Source organism: Cavia porcellus, unplaced genomic scaffold (genome assembly GCF_034190915.1).
Source record: "Cavia porcellus strain 051 isolate PalLab524CR breed Dunkin Hartley unplaced genomic scaffold, mCavPor4.1 scaffold_1, whole genome shotgun sequence".
Lineage (NCBI taxonomy): Eukaryota > Metazoa > Chordata > Mammalia > Rodentia > Caviidae > Cavia > Cavia porcellus.
In genome coordinates, this window is record NW_026947484.1 from 80,469,519 (window position 1) to 80,489,773 (window position 20,255).

General features: G+C 38.4%; 1 protein-coding gene across 7 annotated transcripts in view; it reads right to left on the reverse strand.

Moving 5' to 3' along the window:
* Spata6l (spermatogenesis associated 6 like) overlaps positions 1–20,255 on the reverse strand; it is a 75,219-nt gene that overhangs the window by 7,413 nt on the left and 47,551 nt on the right. For 5 of the 7 annotated variants that reach the window (XM_013155108.3, XM_013155107.3, XM_013155110.3 and 2 more), the window contains 4 exons: positions 18,430–18,669; positions 10,120–10,210; positions 5,241–5,275; positions 4,291–4,478 (listed from right to left, as the gene is read on the reverse strand). In XM_013155108.3, the coding sequence (XP_013010562.1) occupies positions 4,291–4,478; positions 5,241–5,275; positions 10,120–10,210; positions 18,430–18,669 (554 nt within the window). The remainder of the gene's footprint in view (positions 1–4,290; positions 4,479–5,240; positions 5,276–10,119; positions 10,211–18,429; positions 18,670–20,255) is intronic. The other 2 variants (XM_063250613.1, XM_013155109.3) reach the window with 2 other exon arrangements.

A 20,255-nucleotide genomic window follows, 5' to 3' on the forward strand; every position in this document is an offset into this window, starting at 1 on the left:
CTCGCTGTCACATGAAAATTTTTAATCCTTAAATTTTCATATAAAATTTCATGAAGGTTGTATTTTGTATCTCATTTACTTTAAGCCAGCTGGAGCCCAAACCTTAACCAGGATTTTCTTCCTCCCACAGGCACTGCTAAGACCACTCTCTCTACCTGTAACACTGCCACTTCCCAAACTCTAGCCCTACTCTCATTAACTCCTACTCACCTCTCAGGGCTCAGTTTAATTGCTAATTTCTCAGGAAAGTCCGTCCTGAGTCCTTAACTGAACGCGTCAGCTAACTGCTCAACCGCATTTGGAATTACATTTACCTATACCTCAATCATAGTATTTCTGTCAGTGGAAATTTTGGCATCACTTGGTTAATATATGTCTGAAATTGAGGCTAAGGCTCTTTGGCTAATAGTTTATCCTAGAGTAGAGCTGGAATTGACTACCACAATGGTATTTAAAGCTATTTCTTGAGTAGTGAATTTATTCATCCATTCATTTGTATTCAGGGGAGAGGTGAAAACCAAATCCTAAATTCTGAGGTATAACTAATATTAAAATGTACATAGCAATTTGTTAATGAAAAGAGCAGATCCTGTATCCTTAAAATGCCTACAAAATTTTAATAAGTCAGAAGAAAAACCATTATCTGCTATTAGTGTATAACAAACATTGGAAATGACAGGAGCATTGGGAATTATTGTTATTATGACTACCGAACTAGTGCCCCACTATGTGGCTGCCCCTCTCCATGATTCTGGTCCCATCCGTCTTCCTATCACAGCTGTCTATAGCAAGCATGTTCCACTGATTTCCAGGGAGACCAAAAATAGGTCCAGCTCTACACAAATCCATTATCCACCTAGGAAAAGAACTCAGCAAAATGAAGGTGTCCCCTAAAGCACCATTATGCTTAAGAACAGGTCACATATATCATTTCTATACCCCTCTAGGAATGTCTAAGAATATAAAAATATTTTGAAGTGACAAATAAAAGTATTTACAGAGAATACCAAAGCAATTTCTACATTTGAAGGCAATGTAAATGCACATATTTGCATATACTGTAAATGTATCATCTGCAAGATATGCACTATCTAGTCTACATTTGAGAACCTATTCTTTGAACAAGATGGGCCAACACACATGAGCAGTGCTGGATCTTCATTATAGTGTCTCCACATGATTCACCTTCTCGTCGTGCAGAAGGAAGAAGACAGATGTGTGACGAAGTACATGTCACTGTCCAAACAGGGGAGATGAGGAGCAGGCTTGAGTGTTCCTCCCTCCCCTGGGACTACCACTTTCTCTGATAAAGGTCTGCTAAAGGACTTCGTATTTCTTCCTTAAAATTTTGGGCTTCAAAATTTGTCTCCCAATTTATCTCTGTCCCCTTGGCCTTAAAGACTTCAAAATCAAGCTAGTAGAATCTCAAGGGTGCTTCTGAGGCACCCATGTGATCTGGGCACACAGACTAGTCCTGATGATGCTGATATAAAAAGAACAGAAGAGTGGAAAACTCCAGTGTTCCAGAAGCCTGCCTTGGTTATCACTCCAAAGTCGATGGGGAATGAAATCTTCCTCAGGCATATAAAGGGCATGTTCTTCATTTAAAACAGCTGTCTTAAATATAGTATCCCTGAGGCTACTGCTCTGGAGTTAAAATTCTTGATCTGCCCAGGACCCAGGGGCTTCCCAGGGCTTTTTGGGATGAAACCCAGGCAGCAATGGGGTATGTTAATCTTCATCATAGTGAATCATGGCCTTATTTATAAACTCATAGTCCAGAGTAAGTCCAAGGTTATCATTTAAAGTGACTATTAAAAAGAGTAACTTTGAGCACACAGCATCTGCTGTCTCATCAGAGATAACAATAAGTCACACGTTTGCAATCAGAATCATGTTCCTAAAACTATCTGTGCCAGATTATGGGACTAAACTTTCAAAGCCCCTCATTTCCTTCTAAGCAAACTCCTCAGCTTGGCTTCCACAGTCCCTCCTGACTCTTTGCCCTGGCACCCACTATTCCCCCAAATCCATCCGACTACAGGCAGCTGACTCTACCCTGCCTCCTTACTTCTCATCCCTCACCTCCACTAATTCTATCACAAATCAATCTCCTCTCTCCAGGGCTCATAAAAATTGTCACCTCCTCCACAAAACATGCCAGAAGAGCCATCCTCTGTTACACTCCAATGCACTTATCCACACTATTCAAGCAGCACTGCCCTACAGAAAGCTGTTTGTGTACCTGGTTTCCCTCACCCTCCGCTGAGTTGCATATTCTCAAGAAATCAGGAGAAACGTGTTAATGTGCTCCTGTTTCAGGTTTTGCAGACTGATTATCAAGCCTCTTCTAAGACACATTTTTAACCATGGAGGATCCACACTCACTCACACACAATTCCAATCCCAATTGATTTTGACTCCATAAATATGAAGCAATTTTTCTGCCAACCAGTGTTGACAATCACCTATGTACCACTTAAAGACACACATGAAAGGCTGGATGAATGGATGCATAAACCACTGGACAGATTTAAGGAGAAAAGAGATCTTCGCAGACCTCCCTTCTGATGGAATTACTCTCCGGCGGCACTTCCTTCTACATTTAGGATGTACTTCTGTTGAGTGCATATCATAATCCATTTGATATTTAGTGGGATGAGGTTATGTTAACCTTCTTATCTAGTAAGTCCCTGAACAGCAAGACTTGATAGTGCACCCTGCACATAATAGCTGCCCAATAAGTGCACAGTCAATTTAGTGTCTTGTAAAAGTTTGCTGTACTCTTTCTAAGGAGTTTGAAGACTGGGCTTTTCCCAGTTCTGTGGCAGAAAGATAAACCTTTGATCATTTCACATTTTAAAGATGAGGAAACTGAAATCTAAAAGGTCGAATATCTGTATGAGATCATACAGCACTTAAGAAACAGATGAGTACTAGATCCCCAATCTCCCAGTCACGACCAGTTGAGGATTCTTTCCACTCCTTCTTTAAAATCAGTTCACTCTAAGTCTTTGAATCCAGAATAATCTCCCCTAATTTTCCAACCTGCTGAGTTCCAAGCTGGTAGCAAAACCATAAGCCAGGAGGGGACAGAGACCAGGCACAGAGGTTATAAATACATTCCAGATCACTTTTCTCTGTGTGTCAAAGGTGATTTTTTAAAATCTATGTTGCATTATTTTCCAGTAAAGTAAAATGATCAAAAATTCACCATAAATTAATATTTTATTGAAATACTTAATCAGGTTTCTGCAGGTGAGTTAACATTTCGATATAGTTATCCTATTAATTCTGAAAAACATTAAAAATGGATTGCCACCTTCTAAATCTACCTCAAAATATAACTTCTATTAATATTACAAGGCAATTTTGGTTCGAGGACATATTTATGAGACCCTTTGTAAATAACTACATTATTTTGGCCCGGAGACTTATTCTCAACACTAATAATGCAGAGAAATACAGACCAGAACATTTCATTCAAAACATCTGTCTTATTTTCAGTGCCATTCCTGTAGCGTAACGGTAACCACCTATTCTGGTTTGCACAATACTCAGAGTCTTCCAGGAAGAAGGATTTTCAGGGCTAATGTAGGACTCAAGTAAACTGGTTGATTTCCTTATTAGGGAGCATAGTTTGGCAAATAAAGATTTCCGCTCTAGTTCTCTGGCCTGACCTCCAGACAAATGCAAACACATTTTTATCATGTGAGATAACAATATAGACAAACCAAGAAACTATGTCTAGAAAATAAAAATACACTCATATGATAATAACATTTGTCTTTGGATGGCAAGAATATGAGTGAATTTTTCCTACTCCTTTTTGTTGCTCTATAAATTTTCTATAATGAACATCTTTATACCAGTAAAACCAAAAATTTCAGTTTAAAATTTTATGACAGATAAAAGTATGTAAATACTAGATAGATAAGACTATGTATCAGTTAAATGTCTATCATATTTATGACAAATATCCTGAAACATGCTTTCCAGAGAAGAGGTTCAATTTTGACTTTCAGGTATATTTTACAAGAAAGTCATTTTTTTTCATGTCAAGGTTTTGCCAGCTAAATATTCTTAAGCAAACACACTGAAGGAAGGGGCTAGGAATTTAGCTCAGTGGCATAAGGACCTGCCTTGCAAGCAGATGGTCATGAGTTCAATCCCCAGTACCAAAAAAAGAAAAAAACAAACAAAAAAAAAACCACTCTGAAGTGAGGAGGCTTTAGTCCTGCCAGACTATAGTGCTCTCTTCAAGCAAAGAGACAGATGTTTGCTGCTGACCTTTCTCTGAGTAGAGGCTGATCCAGAGGGCTGGGAGATTTGGAATGCTGGCAGTTGGCAAATGAGGTTTCCCGGTGGAAGTCAGCATCCCCTTGGTCACATGGTAAGGACTTGCCAAACTTACTTGAATCTAAAGGTGATGGTGATGCTTTCCTTAATATAATCCGTTCATCGGGCTCTCTGATAACCTGAATGACAATGTACGTTATTCTTTGGTTGTAGTTTTTTGTCTTGTTTTTGCTTTGCTTAATTTAGAGATAGGTATGGGGTAGGAAAAGGAGGAGAAATGGAGGTAAGATGACAGACTATATGCCCCAGGAGTCTCCTGCAAATAAAAGAGGGGCTACAGCACAGAGGACTAGACACAAAATGCTTAGCAGTTGAGGTCAAGGAAAAATAATCAAGAGTCCGTACATTTGGTATATATTACTAAGCTAAATTAAGTCATGCTCTGAGCTTTGATTTCTGAGCATGAAAGATTATTGAGTCTGTGAAAAAAAATTTAGCAAAATATTTAAATACTATGTTACAAGAAGCATAGTATATTCAATTTTCTTATTATATATCTAGTTTCACATTGTATCACTGTAACACTGACAGACCAATCAAACTTCAAGAAAAAGTCATTTACCATCTCTGCAAATATAAGGTGGTCCATTACAGAAAAAGCAATGAAAATTACCAGTGATAAAGTAGGTACTGGGCCTATATATACCCTCGTTGGTAATCTGTCCTACAAATGAAAAGAGGGGAACAAGCCAACAAGCTCTGAAGCAAAGTATATAGTAGGACCTGTACACCTCTTTGCATAAAACCCAGTTAAACTAAAACAATTCCATGCAAACAGGTCTAGCTAGAAATAAATTTTCTGCTGCTGACTGCAGAAGCACAGTAATTGACATATAATAACTGGAAATATATCATTCTATAAGTGCTACTTCTAAAATTACCTTTACGTTTGCTGCAAGGCTGCCAAGAGAAGAAGCTAGAAGAAAGAGGAACAGGTGTTTGAATGACTCATCATGACCAGTTAGCCCTAAAACTGCATTTATTCCATGGCAGTACAAAAATTTTAGACAATGAATGAAATTTTAAAGAACTTCAATACTCCATTGAAAATTACACTATGATTATTAAGTCTCCCTTGGGTCACTCCCCAAATCTGAGTCTTGAGTTTTTCTGTCCTCTTGAGATAAAAAATGAAGTTTTATTTTTAATGATGTCACAGATGGAAGGGGAAAGGGTAAAAGCAAACTTAAAGCAGTAAGTTCAATACCATTAAGCAGACTGACAGCAGAAATAAACTAAATTTGTACAATGTGCCCAGAGTCTAAAAGAAAGCAATGTGAGTCTAATACAAAATTCATACAGTCTGCCTTTTCTGACATTCTTCTTAGGTTCTGTACATTCCTATTTATGCAGTAGCTCTTGAGTATGTTTTCCAAGGTAGACACAGATATTATATTGAGACAAAGAATATGTAAGAGCTTAGGGAAACAAAGTGCAAATATGGAATCATTACCATAAATAATTTTGAGAAGCATCAAGACCTACTACCAAAGAATAGGATGGATCCCTAGAAGGGGAAATAATAAAAACACAGAGAAAGCAGACAAAATTGGGGAAAAATGCTTTTGAAATAAGTATTTGTAAGACAGTATGATTGGGGACGAGGCATTCACAAAGGAATTTTCCTTGTGTCATGGTTTATGTTTGTGTCCCCCAGGCCTCATGAGTTTGCATTGTTCATTTGTGATGGTTCATTGTATAGTGCTTGGATTGATGGTGTCAGTGCTCCACCCATATAGGGGTGGAGCCAGGATGTGATGTAATGGCAGGAAGAAGGTGTGTTTTTTTCTCTTTGCTGGTTTGAGTTTGCTGCTGGCGGCCACCATGAACTGCAGCCCAGCCATGCCTGCCTGTCTTGGAGCCAACTGAGTGTGGACTGAAACCTCCAAAAACTGTAAGAAATAAACCTTTCCTTTCCCAACTTGGGCATCAGGTATTTTGTCTCAGCAACGAGCACAAAGTAACTAAGACAGAAATTTGGTACCGAGGAGTGGGGTCGTTTGCTGTGACTATACCTGGCCATGTTTTTCAAGAGGCTTTGGAAATGGCTTATGGGCGGAATTTGGAAAGGTTTGGACATGTCGCCTGGATGCACAGAGCTGGAGCAGCTTAGGCTGTTCTGTAGAGGAGATTCTGGTCAGAGCTCAAGAGACCAGAAGGCTGATGATAGAAAGCCTGATGGTAAAGACCAGGCTTGGGAGGTTTCTGCTGGAAAGGACTGCATTGGTTGTTGGACTCCACATGATGTATGTTATGGCTTGGCAGAAAGTTTGTCTGCATTTTGCTCCTGCCCAGAGACTTTGCCTGAGACTGACACAAAGGGCAATGGACTGATTAATTTTGAAAAAGAAATTAAAAAGCAATCAAACATTGAGGCTGTGGCATGGCTATTGTTGGGGGCTTTTAGCCAGCTTTATGTTTCAAATCAGGAGCAAAGAGCCCAGCAGGATAATTTCCAATACTGTGAGTTTGGCCCGAAGGAAGATTCCAGGAAGAGTGTGGATTGTAAAGACAGAGTTGAGATTTTGATTCCTGAGGAGAAACAGAGAGATAAGAAAGACGGCCCCGGGGCATCCCAGGAAGCAGGTCCCCACCCTGTGCAGCCTCATAGCAAAGATGAAGAGTGCCATGCTCCAGAATGGCGACAGAGGCCACGTGAGTTTCCAGAATGGAGACAGAGGCCACGTGAGGTTCCAGAATGGCGGCAACACAGAGAAGCTTTTCATCACAATCAGGTAGACAGAGCCCTGTGATCCAGGCAACTGACCCCTACAGCCAAGAGAGAGAGAAAAGCCTGGCTACTGCTTCAGCTAACAGCAAACCTTGGCGGCATCCACAAGGTGCTAATTTTAGGTGCAAGGAAAATGTACTAATTCTGAGGGTTAGACGGCTTCCACCTCGATTGCAAAGGGCCTGGGAGGCCAAGCAGTGTACCCCTGAGAGGGCAATTTGTGCAGATGTAAAGGTGAAGCCAAAGGTGCAGTGGAGACCCCAGAAGTTTGGAAAAGCCAGGAATGTGGATGATCCAAGGGAAGCTGCAAAAAGGGAGCAGAGAAGATTTAAGAGAAAAGCTGCGGGAGTTGAAATCACCAGAAGTGCGCTGGGGGTGGAATCCCCCAAGGCTTTTGGAACTTGCAACCAGATTGCTTCAGATGCTGAGTGTAGAACTCTAGGACTTAATGTTTGCCCTGCTGGATGTTGGAATTGCTTTGTTTCGAATGCTTTCTATTCTCCCGTTTGTAACTTTTGGAATGGTAATGTTTATCTTGTGCCTTTGCATTTCAGAAATGTTTAACCTTGTTTCTTTTGTACAGGGGCTTACAGTTAAGAGTTTGCCATAGATCTTGGAGGAGACTTGGGACTTGGAATTTTCAGCAATGTTGAAGCTGTTAGGACTTTGGCAGCTCTTGGAGGTGGACTAAATGTCTTTTGTATAAAGGATGTACATGAGTCCTGGGGGCCAGGGGTGGAATGTCATGGTTTATGTTTGTGTCCCCCAGGCCTCATGAGTTTGCATTGTTCATTTGTGATGGTTCATTGTATAGTGCTTGGATTGATGGTGTCAGTGCTCCACCCACATAGGGGTGGAGCCAGGATGTGATGTAATGGCAGGAAGAAGGTGTGTCTTTCTTTTTGCTGGTTTGAGTTTGCTGCTGGCGGCCGCCATGAACTGCAGCCCAGCCATGCCTGCCTGTCTTGGAGACAACTGAGTGTGGACTGAAACCTCCAAAAACTGTAAGAAATAAACTTTTCCTTTCCCAACTTTGGGCTTCAGATATTTTGTCTCAGCGACAAGCATAAAGTGACTAAGACACCTTGACTGATGATTCCTCTCTACCCCTGGTAATAAGAAAACAGACATGAAAATGGATTTTTAAGGCCTGGAAATTTTCATATCCTCTGAGTGTACAATAATCTGTGTCCATTTTGTCCCCAGGAGCTCTCTTCTCTCCTACCCGGAGTTGGACAGGGAATCGGCAGGGTTACGTTCTTTGCAGCTATCACCACAAATCTGACCTCTGCCCTGGGACTCCTGGGATTTTGAGAGATCAGTAGCATGGGGGAGTTACTATGGGGAAGTTGGCTCCCTTGCTTCTCAGACCATAGTCACGAGTTTGTAGTTTCAGTGTCATCTGGAAGCTTATTAGAAAAGGATCCTCCCAGGCTCCACCCAATCCTGCTGATCAGAATCTGTAGTTTTACAAAGTCCGTGGATGACTCAACTTTGAGAAGCATAGCTTTATTCTACCTTAGGCCTGATGAATGAGCTGACAGGTGACCTAAGCAAAGGTCTGGCTTGAAACCTATAGAGATTCCAAGGATCTGTGCTCAGAGGTCTGAAAGCCATCTCTAAATACAGGTATGCCAAAAACTTGGTATGTGACTTGTACACAGATTTTTACCTCTCTGGAATCTTAGTTCTTCACCTGAATGGTTAAGAAAAGACAAAGACCAAGCCCAGTGTGATGTATGAGTTCCACTGTGTTCAAATCAGCATTAAGTCCAACTTGTCCTCCCCCAAAAAGGATATTTGATGTCATCTGATTTCACTGTAATAGGAAGGACAATACTTTTACATGCTACATGGGTAATTTTTAATTCACAGAACTCCAATTAAATGTCAAAAGTGATGAAACACTTACTGCTTCAAGTCCTAGACTCTGTCCTAGGTTAGCTGCTTTCAAAGTCACTAAGACCTAAGAACAGTGGCTTAAGTTACTGCAAAAGGGTACTTTGTACCCCTTAGAAGTAAAAATCTGCACACTTAAGTTAGAGAACTCTGTTATAAAGAATGGCACAAATCCAGTCCTATCAGGAGACAAAGGAAAAGAGGCCACCATTATCCATTTCTAGCCTAAGAGTTTTGATTAAGTTCAGGAGGGATAAATTTTGCTGCCATGACCTTATGCCACTATATTAACACATTTACATGTTTCAGTCATAAACCAAAGACCTGCAAGAGAGGCTACACCCCAGGGGCTCAATGTGTGTTCCAGGAACTTCCCCATGGGTCCTCAAAACCTTTCAAGACATCTGCAAGGTCAAAATTGCTTTCATAGTTATACTAACACATTGTGTGACTTTTCACTCTTATTTTCTCATAATCCTAACAAAAGCTACAACAAATCATAACATTCTGATAGCTAAAACTGTACTTGTGCTACTGTATTACATTTTAAAAATTTCTCAGTTTTAATTTCTAACCTGCTCAATATTGATAGACACTATTCACATCAACAGAAACACAAAAATACCTTTAGGGGTCTTCAATAATATTTAAAAGGGTCCTAAAAATCTAAAATTTTGAGATTCCTTGCCTTAGCATAACTGTTTCAGATAGAGTTGGCTTCCCTCCTCTCTGACATAGAATTTTGGGCAGCCAACATTATGTCCCCTGATGGCCATCAATCTCCTGACCATCCATTCAGAAAGATGGCAAACAAAATAATTGTTAATTGTTAACGCTACTTTCCCAAGGAGTTTACCCAAGGTCAGCAGCTGTAAGCTTTCTGGCCCAGCCAGGGGAAAACTGCAAGCATATTGCCCTTTCCAACCATGACACTACGCAGCATAATTCTCCTCACTACGAGGTGAACTCTCCAAGAGCTGGCTTTCCAGCTGCCTCTTTCCCCCGGGAACATCACTGATTGAGAGTCCTTGGGAATTAGCCCAGTTCTCAGCATAATTTGTGATTCCTCAGAATCAAAGATAGTAAGTTCCCATAAAGAAACATACTGAAGTATCAAGAAACTAAAGTACCTCTTCTCATTGAAAATGGAAAGTTTGAAAACTTAGATTTTCTTTTAGATTTCTGTGGGTGAGGCTCACCAAAGGGCTTTGCACTGTCCACCTGAAAGCAAAATAAAGAAACAAGACTTGAATATGTGATAGTATGTAGTACCCTCTCCTCATTACCCACCATGCTTTCTCCTCCTCCCACCACTGTTCAGATCAGAAAAGAGAAGACTGAGAAATAACCTAAATCATAGGTTCCAAGTATGTCACATCTTACACCCAAATGGAGAAGCCATTTATCCTTGTCTTCACTGTGGCATTATTAGACTAGGTCCTGAATTCAATTCCCAGTACAAAAAAAAGAAAAATAAACTACAGTTGGATGCACATTATATTCTAATACTAGTAAAAAAAAAAAAGCACAGAGAGCAAGCAAAGCTCTATTTCACAATTTTCAAAAACAGGACAGGGAAGGAGGGAACTGGGCTGCTAGTGGTGGTGAGTTCTTACACATCAACCCAAGCCTTGGCAGAGTTTAAGATCATCACTCCCAGTGGTCAAGGACCTGCCCAGCTTCCAGCCACACTAGACTAGGCTTGGAAGGTTCTATGGCCTGACCAGATTACATCCAGTGACCTTCTTCATTCAGGGGAGTTGAGAGCACATGAAGTGAGTTCTAGCCCATTGGTCCTTGCCCGGGGAGAGCTTTAGGCCATCATCCACAGTGGCTAGGTGCCTGCCCAGCTTCCTGGAACACTGGAAGTGGCAGGGGAGGGCCTGTGGGCCTGACTAGACCACGCTCAGCAACCTCTATTCAGTCCTAGGAGCCAAGGGCATAGGAGACAATTTCCAACCCGCCCAGGTGAAGCCTTAGAACAACACTTGAAACACAGAAACATAGGAAAATGACAAAATGAAAGACCAAAACGTAATCTCAAAACTCCAGCTCATCCCAAGAAAGCCTAGGGGCCATGTATATAGAAGAAAATATATGCCATACATCTGAAATAATAGCAACTGAAATAAAGAAGCAACTCCGGGAAGCTTTAAAGGAATTCAAACTAGAAATAATCTCAGGTAAAAGAAGAAATGATAAAAGTAATGAAAGAGATGCTGAACTCATCTAAAGAAGACACAGTTAAAAAATTAAAGGAACAAAAAAAAAGATGGAATCCCTGGATGAACAATATAAGAAACAAACAGAATATATGAAGCAGATTCAAAGAGATATACAGGAAACCAAAAATTCCATTGAAAGTTGTCAAAACTGCCACACTGAAAATGAAGATAGAATTTCGGATCTCAAAGACAAGATTGCAGCTAGTGTACAAGAAAGGAAAGATCGTTTAAAAATAACAAGGAATCAAGAAATAACAATTCAACAGCTGCAAGATGATGCAAAGAAAAACAACATGATTGATAGCAATAAGTGAAAAAGAATGATATCAAGAGGCTATATACAGAAGTAATAGCTGAAAATTTCCCAAACATGAGAATAGAAACTGATATACAGATTAGTGAAGCATATAGAACCCCAAAATAGCCATAAACAAAATAAAACTACACCCAGATATATAATAATCACCATCCCAGAAGATCAGAATATTAAAAGCTGTTGGAGAGAAAAGACAGATCACCTATAAAGGAAAATCAGTCAGAATCACAGAAGACTTCTCAATACAAACGATGAATTCAAGAAGAGCATGGACTGAAGTATTTCATATCCTAAAGGAAAATGATTTCCAACCTAGGACTGATGTACCATGCAAAACTGTACTTCAAAATCAATGGAGAAATAAGATTATTCCATGACAAAGAACAGCTAAAGAACTTCATGATCACCAAGCCAACCCTGCAAAGAACACTGAAAAACAGTTTAGATACACATAGGAAAAAAACCACTAAGCAAGGCAGACAATTAAACAGAATGGAAAGATAAAGATGCAACAGCAGAAAGATGACATGTCAAAAATAAACCAATATATAACAGTTATAACCATTAATGTAAATGGTCTCAGTTCACCAATTAAAAGAAAAAGACTGGCCAGAATGGATCAAGAAACAACATCCAACCATATGCTGTCTACAAGAAACCCATCTAACCCAAAAGGAAATTCACAGATTGAAAGTCAAAGGATGGAAAACCATACTTCATGCAACAGGAACTTAAAAAAAAAGTGGGAGTAGCTATTCTGTTTGCAGACAATGTGAACTTCAAACCAAGAATGATCAGAAGAGATAAAGAAGGTCACTACACACTGGTTAGGGGAAAACTTCAAGAGGAAGAGATAACAATCTTAAATATAAACGCACCAATTTCCAGAGCACCCAGTTATGCAAAGCAAGTATTAATAGAAATGAAAAATCAAATAAGAAATAACACAATTATAACAGGAGACCTTAACACACCATTGACACAAAGGAACAGATCAAGCAGACAGAAAATTGCAAAGAAATAACAGAACTGAGTCACACCTGTGAACAAATGGACTTGATAGACATATACAGATTGTTCTATCCAAGAACATCAAAATACACATTCTTCTCAGTAGTACATGGGACATTCTCTAAAATAGACCATATGCTAGCTCACAGAACATATTTAAATAAATGCAAAAGAATTACAATTATTTCATGCATGTTAAAAGATCATAGAGCAGGGGCTGGGGATTTAGCTCAGTGGCATAATTGCCTGTCTTGCAAACAGGCAGTCGTGAGTTTGATCCCTGGTACCGATAAAAAAAAAAAAAAAGAAAGAAAGAAAGCTGAAGAATATTGGGGGCTGGGGATTAAAAAAAAAAGATCATAGAGCAATGAAACTAAAAATTAATGATATAAGAAACTGCAAAAAAACCCCACAAACACATTCAAATTGAATAATACACTCTTGAGCAATCAGTGTGTCACAGGAGAAATTAAAGACATTAAACAATACCTACAAGCAAATGAAAATACAAATACAACTTACTGGAATCTGTGGGATGCAATGAAAGCAGTCCTCAGAGGAAAATTTATTGCACTGAGTTCCCACATCAGGAAAACAGAATGAATACAAATAAACAACCTGATGCTACACCTCAAATATCTAGAAAAAAAAGAGCAAGTCAAGCCCAAAGCCAAAAGAAGGGAGGAAATTATTAAAATCAGAGCAGAAATTAATGCAATAGAGACTAAGAAAACCATCCAAAGAATCAGTGAATCAAAGAGTTGGTTCTTTGAAAGAATAAATAAAATTGATAAGCCTACAGCCAACCTTATTTTTTAAAAAGGAAAGAAAAAGCTCAAATTCATGCAATAAGGAACAAAAAAGGCAAAATCACTACAGACTTTGGAAATACAGAAGATCATCAACACCTATTTCAAAAACTTCTACTCTCATAGGTTCGATAACACAGAAGAAATGGACAGATCCCTAGAAACATATGAAGTACCAAAGCTGGGTCAAGAAGATGTAAAACTGCTGAATAACCCAATTTCTATTAATGAAATTGAAAATGTAATTAAGTCCTTACCTACAAAGAAGAGCCCAGGCCCAGACGGATTCACTGCATAATTCTACAAGAAATACAAAGAAGACTTAATGTCGACACTCTTCAAACTTTTCAATGAAATCAAAAGGGAAGAAATTCTTTCTAAATCATTCCTGGAAGCATATATTACTCTAGTACCAAAACCTGAGAAAGACCCAACTAAAAAAAGAGAACTACAGGCCAATCTCCCTAATGAACACAGATGCAAAAATCATCAATAAAATATTGGCAAACAGGATGCAGAAAATCATCAACAAGATTATACACCACAACCAAGTGGGATTCCTCCCAGACATGCAGAGATGGTTCAGCATATATAAATCAATAAATTTAATCCACCATATCAATAAAACCAAGAGTAAGAATCACATGATCATTTCCATAGATGCAGAAAAAGCTTTTGATAAGGTCCAACACTCATTCGTGATAAGAACCTTACAGAAAATTAGAATAGATGTTCTTTCCTCAATATGATAAAGGCCATCTATGACAAACCAACAGCCAGCATCATATTAAATGGCCAAAAACTGAAGGCCTTTACCTTAAAATCAGGCACAAGACAAGCATGTCCCTTATCACCACTCCTATTTAATATAGTACTAGAAATACTAGCCAGAGAAATTAGACAAGAGAGAGAAATAAAAGGGGTAAAGATAGGAAAAGAGGAAGTTAAATTATCATTATTTGCAGATGACATGATACTCTACATACAAGACTCCCAAAACTCCACTGAAAGACTCCTATATATAATAAATAAATTCAGCAGTGTAGCTGGATATAAAATCAATACTCAAAAATCAATAGCATTCCTATACACTAACAACAAAATCATAGAGAAAGAAATAAGTGAAGCTACACCATTCACATTATCATCCAAAAAAATGAAATTCTTAGGAATTAATCTCACAAAAGAAGTAAAAGATCTATACAGGGAAAATTATAATACACTGAAAAAATAAATTGAAGTCAACCTCAGAAAATGGAAAGACATCCTTTGTTCATGGATAGGAAGAATAAATATTGTGAAAATGGCCATTCTTCCAAAACTGTTATACAGATTAATGCAATTCCAATGAAAATACCATCAACATACCTCATAGATCTAGATAAATCACTCTTAAAATTCATTTGGAACCAGAAGAGACCTAGAATGGCAAAGGCTAAGCAAGGCAGGAGGCATCACAATCCCTGACTTGAAGTTATACTACAAAGCTACTGTAATAAAATCAGCAGGGTACTGGAATAAAAACAGATCTGAAGATCAATGGAATAGATTAGAAGATACAACCACAACTACAAACACACTCAATCACCTTATCTTTGATAAAAGGGCCAAACATGTTCACTGGAAGAACGACAGTCTCTTTAATAAATGGTATTGGAAAAACTGGCTCTCCATATGCTGAAAACTAAAACTAGCCCCATGCCTATCATCATGTACTAAACTAAAATCTAAATGGATCAAAGATCTGAATATTAAAACAGAAACACTAAATCTGTTTGAAGACAAATTAGGTAAAAATCTTGAAGACATAGGAGTAGGTAGAGAATCCATGAACAGGACTCAAACCACACGGGAACTACTCCCCAGAATCAATAACTGGGATCACGTCTTATTAAAAAGTTTCTCCATGTCAAAAGGAGTCTCCAGCATAGTGAAACGAAAACCCACAAACTGGGAAAAAATGTTAGTGAACTGTCCCTCAGACAAAGGATTTCTGTCTAAAACATATAAAGAATTAAAAAAAAATCAGGCCCCCGAAATTCAAAGACCCAATCCAAAAATGGGCATCTGAGATGAATACACATTTCTCAGATGAAGAAATACAAATGGCAAATAAATACATGATAAAATGTTCATCATCATTACTCATTAGAGAAACGTAAATTAAAATCACACTGAGATTCCATCTCACTCCTGAAAGAATGGCCAGGATCAAGGAAACTACCAACAACAAATGCTGGAGAGGCTGTGGGGAAAAAGGAACTCTCCTGCACTGTTGGTGGGAGTGTAGACTGGTGCAACCACTGTGGAGGTCAGTCTGGAGATTTCTCAAAAAGCTGGGATTGGCAGTCTCATTTGTTCCAGCTATTCCACTTCTAGGCATATTTCAGAAGGACTGAAAACATCATATCACAGTGATATATGTGCACCCATGTTTATAGCAGCACAATTTGTAATAGCCAGATCTTGGGAACAACCTAAGTGTCCATCAACTAAGGAATGGATAAAAAATTTGTGGTATTTTTATACAATGGAGTACTACTCAGCTATAAAGAATGATCACATTGAGATATTTATCAATAAATGGACGCAGCTTGAGACCATACCCATGAGTGAAATAAATCAAACTCACATGTGTAAATACCGAATAGTTTCCCTAGTGTAAGAAATGGTAAGAATACATAAAAGTATGTGATAAACATGATTCCCCATTGTATTGCTTTGAAGCCTTATAATGTTTACATTCATTAATTGGAATGGTTTTATCCTGGTTTATTTGATTTTATTATCTGTGATGGTATAAACAGCTATTTTGAAGAAAATAAGACATTATAATAGCCAGTGCTGATTTAATATCATCTTACTCTGAAGTCCTACATGCTTTTGTTCTTCTGTTTCCATTGGTTTTATCATTTTGTATCTTATTGGAGTTTATTATGTGTGATAGTATAAACAAATTTTCTATGGAAGATAATGTAATATAGTAGCCATTGTTCATTCTCTGTTATTTGGTTCTGAATGCCCTGTAATACTTTCATTCTCTTGAATGGTTTTATACTGTTTTGTTATGTTTGATACTATTGTATACGAAGTTATGCCAACTATTTCAAAGAAAGAGACATTATAGTAGTTACTGTTAATTACGGGTTGTCTTGTGGTGAAAAATACTGTGTTGCTTACATTGTTCTGTTCTGATATGCTTTATTATGTCCTCTTTTGTTTTAATCTCTTTAAAATAAAAAAAAATTTTTTTTAAAAACAGGACAGGGTGTCATATTTCTAAACAATATGATCAGTGACAGTAAGTGATTGTCCTGGATGACACCATAGCTTTTCATGACCCCTTCCAGACTGCGTCCATAATCTGGCTTCAAGAAATATGCTGATTTGAACTTACAAGTTTACAAGTCTTTACAACATCAGATCACTTAAATTTTAATGCTTCTACTTTGGGAAACACTATGTATCATCAGGAAATCTGGTTAAATAAAAGAATTAATACATAAAATCACTAATAAAAGAGTTTGGGGGGCTGGGGATTTAGCTCAGTGGCATAAGCGCCTGCCTTGCAAGCAGGCAGTCATGAGTTCAATTCCCAGTACCAATAAAAAGACAAAAAAAAAAAAAAAAAAAAAGAGTTTGGGACATGGCAAAAACTATAAGGATTTGGTAAATAAAACAAATACCAAGTAAGTTTTCATTCTTTAAGACATCTAATCATATTTTAAGGCATCTAATCTTTAAGACATCTAATCATATTTAGTCCATAATGGCAATGGACTATTTTACAAAAATTTACACAGAATGAAATAAATCAGACCATCCAATAAACTCAAGTCAATAATATTTTTATGGAACCACATTTAATGATTGGTAGCTACACTTTTGCCAGATATCTTTACTTAGGCCACAAAGTTCTATATTTGTATATCAATGTATCAATAGTATCTGAAGATAGTTATTTGATAGCTTCTAATCAAAAAGCTCTGTTCTATCTACAAATCAACTTTTTTTAATTTTTCCAGTTAGGGGAGACTGAACGAGGTCTTCATACTGAGCCATCTCCCCACCCACAATGCCCAGGTTGGGCTCCAATTTGTGATCCTCCTGCCACCAGGTCCAGATCTAATCCAGTCTCTATACGCAGTCACCTCAGCAGCACCTTGACTTTGAGACTCATTACACCTCATAGCCTGTTTAAACACACAAACATAACCACTGTTGACTTTAAGTCAAAATACCAACAGCACGCTACCCACAGTTAATATTCTGCAGAGCGAGTTGCTAACTAGAACAACGGAATGGTGTTCATAAAGTGTATAAAATAATATAGAAAATATTCTTAAGTAATATCAACTGGACTATATCAAGAAACTAAATATGTAATATATAATATATAATATATAATATATAATATATATGTTAGTTATAACTTTGTGAGAAAAAAAGCCTATGAATACCCCAAAAAAGGTGAAGAAAATGCATAAAGTTAAATTAAATATTCTATTATGCTGATGAATTTATTTTCTTCAACTTTTCTATATTTTCCATTACTTATGCAGTATAGTAGTAAAAACAATTTTAAAGAGATGGAGCGATCCAGAGTAATTAAATTTGTCCACTACCTCCTGTGAGCTAAATCTAAGATAGCGCTACTTAAGGGCTTTAGTTTGGCATATCATGCTCCTTCCTGCAAAGATATGTTTCCTGCTCTTCAAAGTATGGCCACTGACCACTAATCTCACTACGAAAACTGGAGCAATTTTCTTTTAACTGGTGAAGTTTCAGTCTTTGTAAACATCTTCAACTCCTGGAAATTCCCCAATTCTTCTGAATAATGGTAAGCTATCATATGTGGTCATCACACACCTTTAATAATTTTCATAAACAAAAAATGAGGACAGTTGACATTTACTGAACATGTTCTCTGTATGAAATACCTTTATAGGAGTTTACTCCCTAACATGTGAACATAGTTCAATAACAGTTATTATTCAATTTGAATTCTCTATTTAATATTACTCATTTGTTTTTGTGGTCCAACATTCCAAAGTACTCTGAAAAATATCTGAGACTCACATGTCTAACCACAAATGGAGGCCTCCTTTCTGCAGGGTATTTGAAGTTATTTCCAAGGTTCGATTCAGCTGGCTGGTCCAAGGAGAAATGTCTGGTGCAACGTGGAGAGGGTGCTTGAGATTGCGTGCCTTTGGGTGGTTTGTCAGGATTAACATCCTTCAGCTTCATCTTTCTATTATTTACAGAGAATGCTGGTCGGTATGATGCTGAAAAAGGCCTTCGTGATTTGTATGTTTCTTCCTGAAATCAAAAGAAAAAGGATATTTTTAAATTTAAAAACAATCAGAAATATAGCAATATATAATTGAACTTTTGAAAACTAAGACAGATCAACCATCTGTGGTTTCCATAACATGAATTTAAGGAAGGCATTTCTCTACTCAGTCTTTAATGCAGCTCAACTTAATGCCACGAGTGCTTATAACTTAATAGTATATTATATTTCAATAATAACAGGTTTATTTGTGTTAGGGAAAAGTTAGAAAGTATCACACACACAATGAATGCACAGGTACTAACAAAGAGTCCACACTATTCAAAGAATTTACTATAGTAAATAACTGTGGGTATGCATAAAACAACAGAAATGCTTATGGCAATTTTAACAATTAGAAACCATCTGTTTGGTTGAGTAAGCAGTTGATGCTCAGCTGCAAACCCACCTCAGCTCTATGACAATATTAAGGGAAGGACTCTGCAGACTCCCTTTTCACTTTCCCACTCACTCTGTTAGCACTAAGAAGGAAACTGAGGCTGGCGAGGACAGGACTGGCTACTTCTGCCTCTGCATCGTGTTGGCATCAACCCAGCAACCGCTCTTCCCCGAGGCAGGAATACCCGGTTCCAGCTGAAAGGCCCCCGCCGTGATGCCAGAACCAGCCTTGCTGCTCCCTCGAAGTCACTGCGCCAGGGACACGCTGGCTCCTGCTGCCCACAGGACACTAATGAGAAACACGGGTCCAACCCCACAGGAAAACCGTCCTCCAAGCTGCTGTGCCACCAGCAGTGAGCAGCGCTCTCCTTGGAAGCCAGAGTCCCGGTTTACCAAGTTCCTCTAAATTCCTGAAGAAGCACCAAGAAAGAGCCCCTCCCTCGGGCCTGGGTGCCATTTCTGTGGGGTCTCTTCAACCTCTACACTCTCGGTGACCCAAGCTCTTTCTTCTGTTCCCCAGCCCTCGAGCAAGAAGCTGCTCCTTAAAGGTTTTTCTTCTCCTCCTCCTCCCTTCCTCCTCTTTCTTCTTTCCTGCTTCCTCTCTCTTCCTCCTCTCTCCTCTCCTCTCCTCTCCCCACACCTCCCTCTTCTGCTGCTGCTGATTCTTCTTATTCTTCTTCCACGTTCCTTTCCTCCTCTCCTGCTTTCTTCTTCCTTCTCCTTCTCTTTTCCCTTCCCTTCCTCCCTCTCTCCCTGTCCCCTTCTCCTTCCCTCTCTGCTATGGTCCCACTTTACCTTTCAGTTTTCCAAAATCCCTTTAGCATTTTTTTACACACATAAAATTTTTCTGTTATATCAACAGGTATTGCTTGATTTCCTGACTGAACCCTAGCATATCAGTTGCATGCCCAACAAACAGAAAATGACTGACCTAACAAACCATGGCTTTTCCATATAATACAGTACTATAAATCCACAAAAAACCTTGTGGTTTAAGAATATTTAGGGACATGCAATCTCCCTAATAAATAGAGATGCAAAACTCCTCAATAAGGTATTAGCAAATAGAACACAGCAAATCATCAATAATATTATACTCCATGATCAAGTGAGATTCATCACAGGAATGCAGAGATGGTTCCACATGTGCAAGTCAATAAATGTAATACACCAC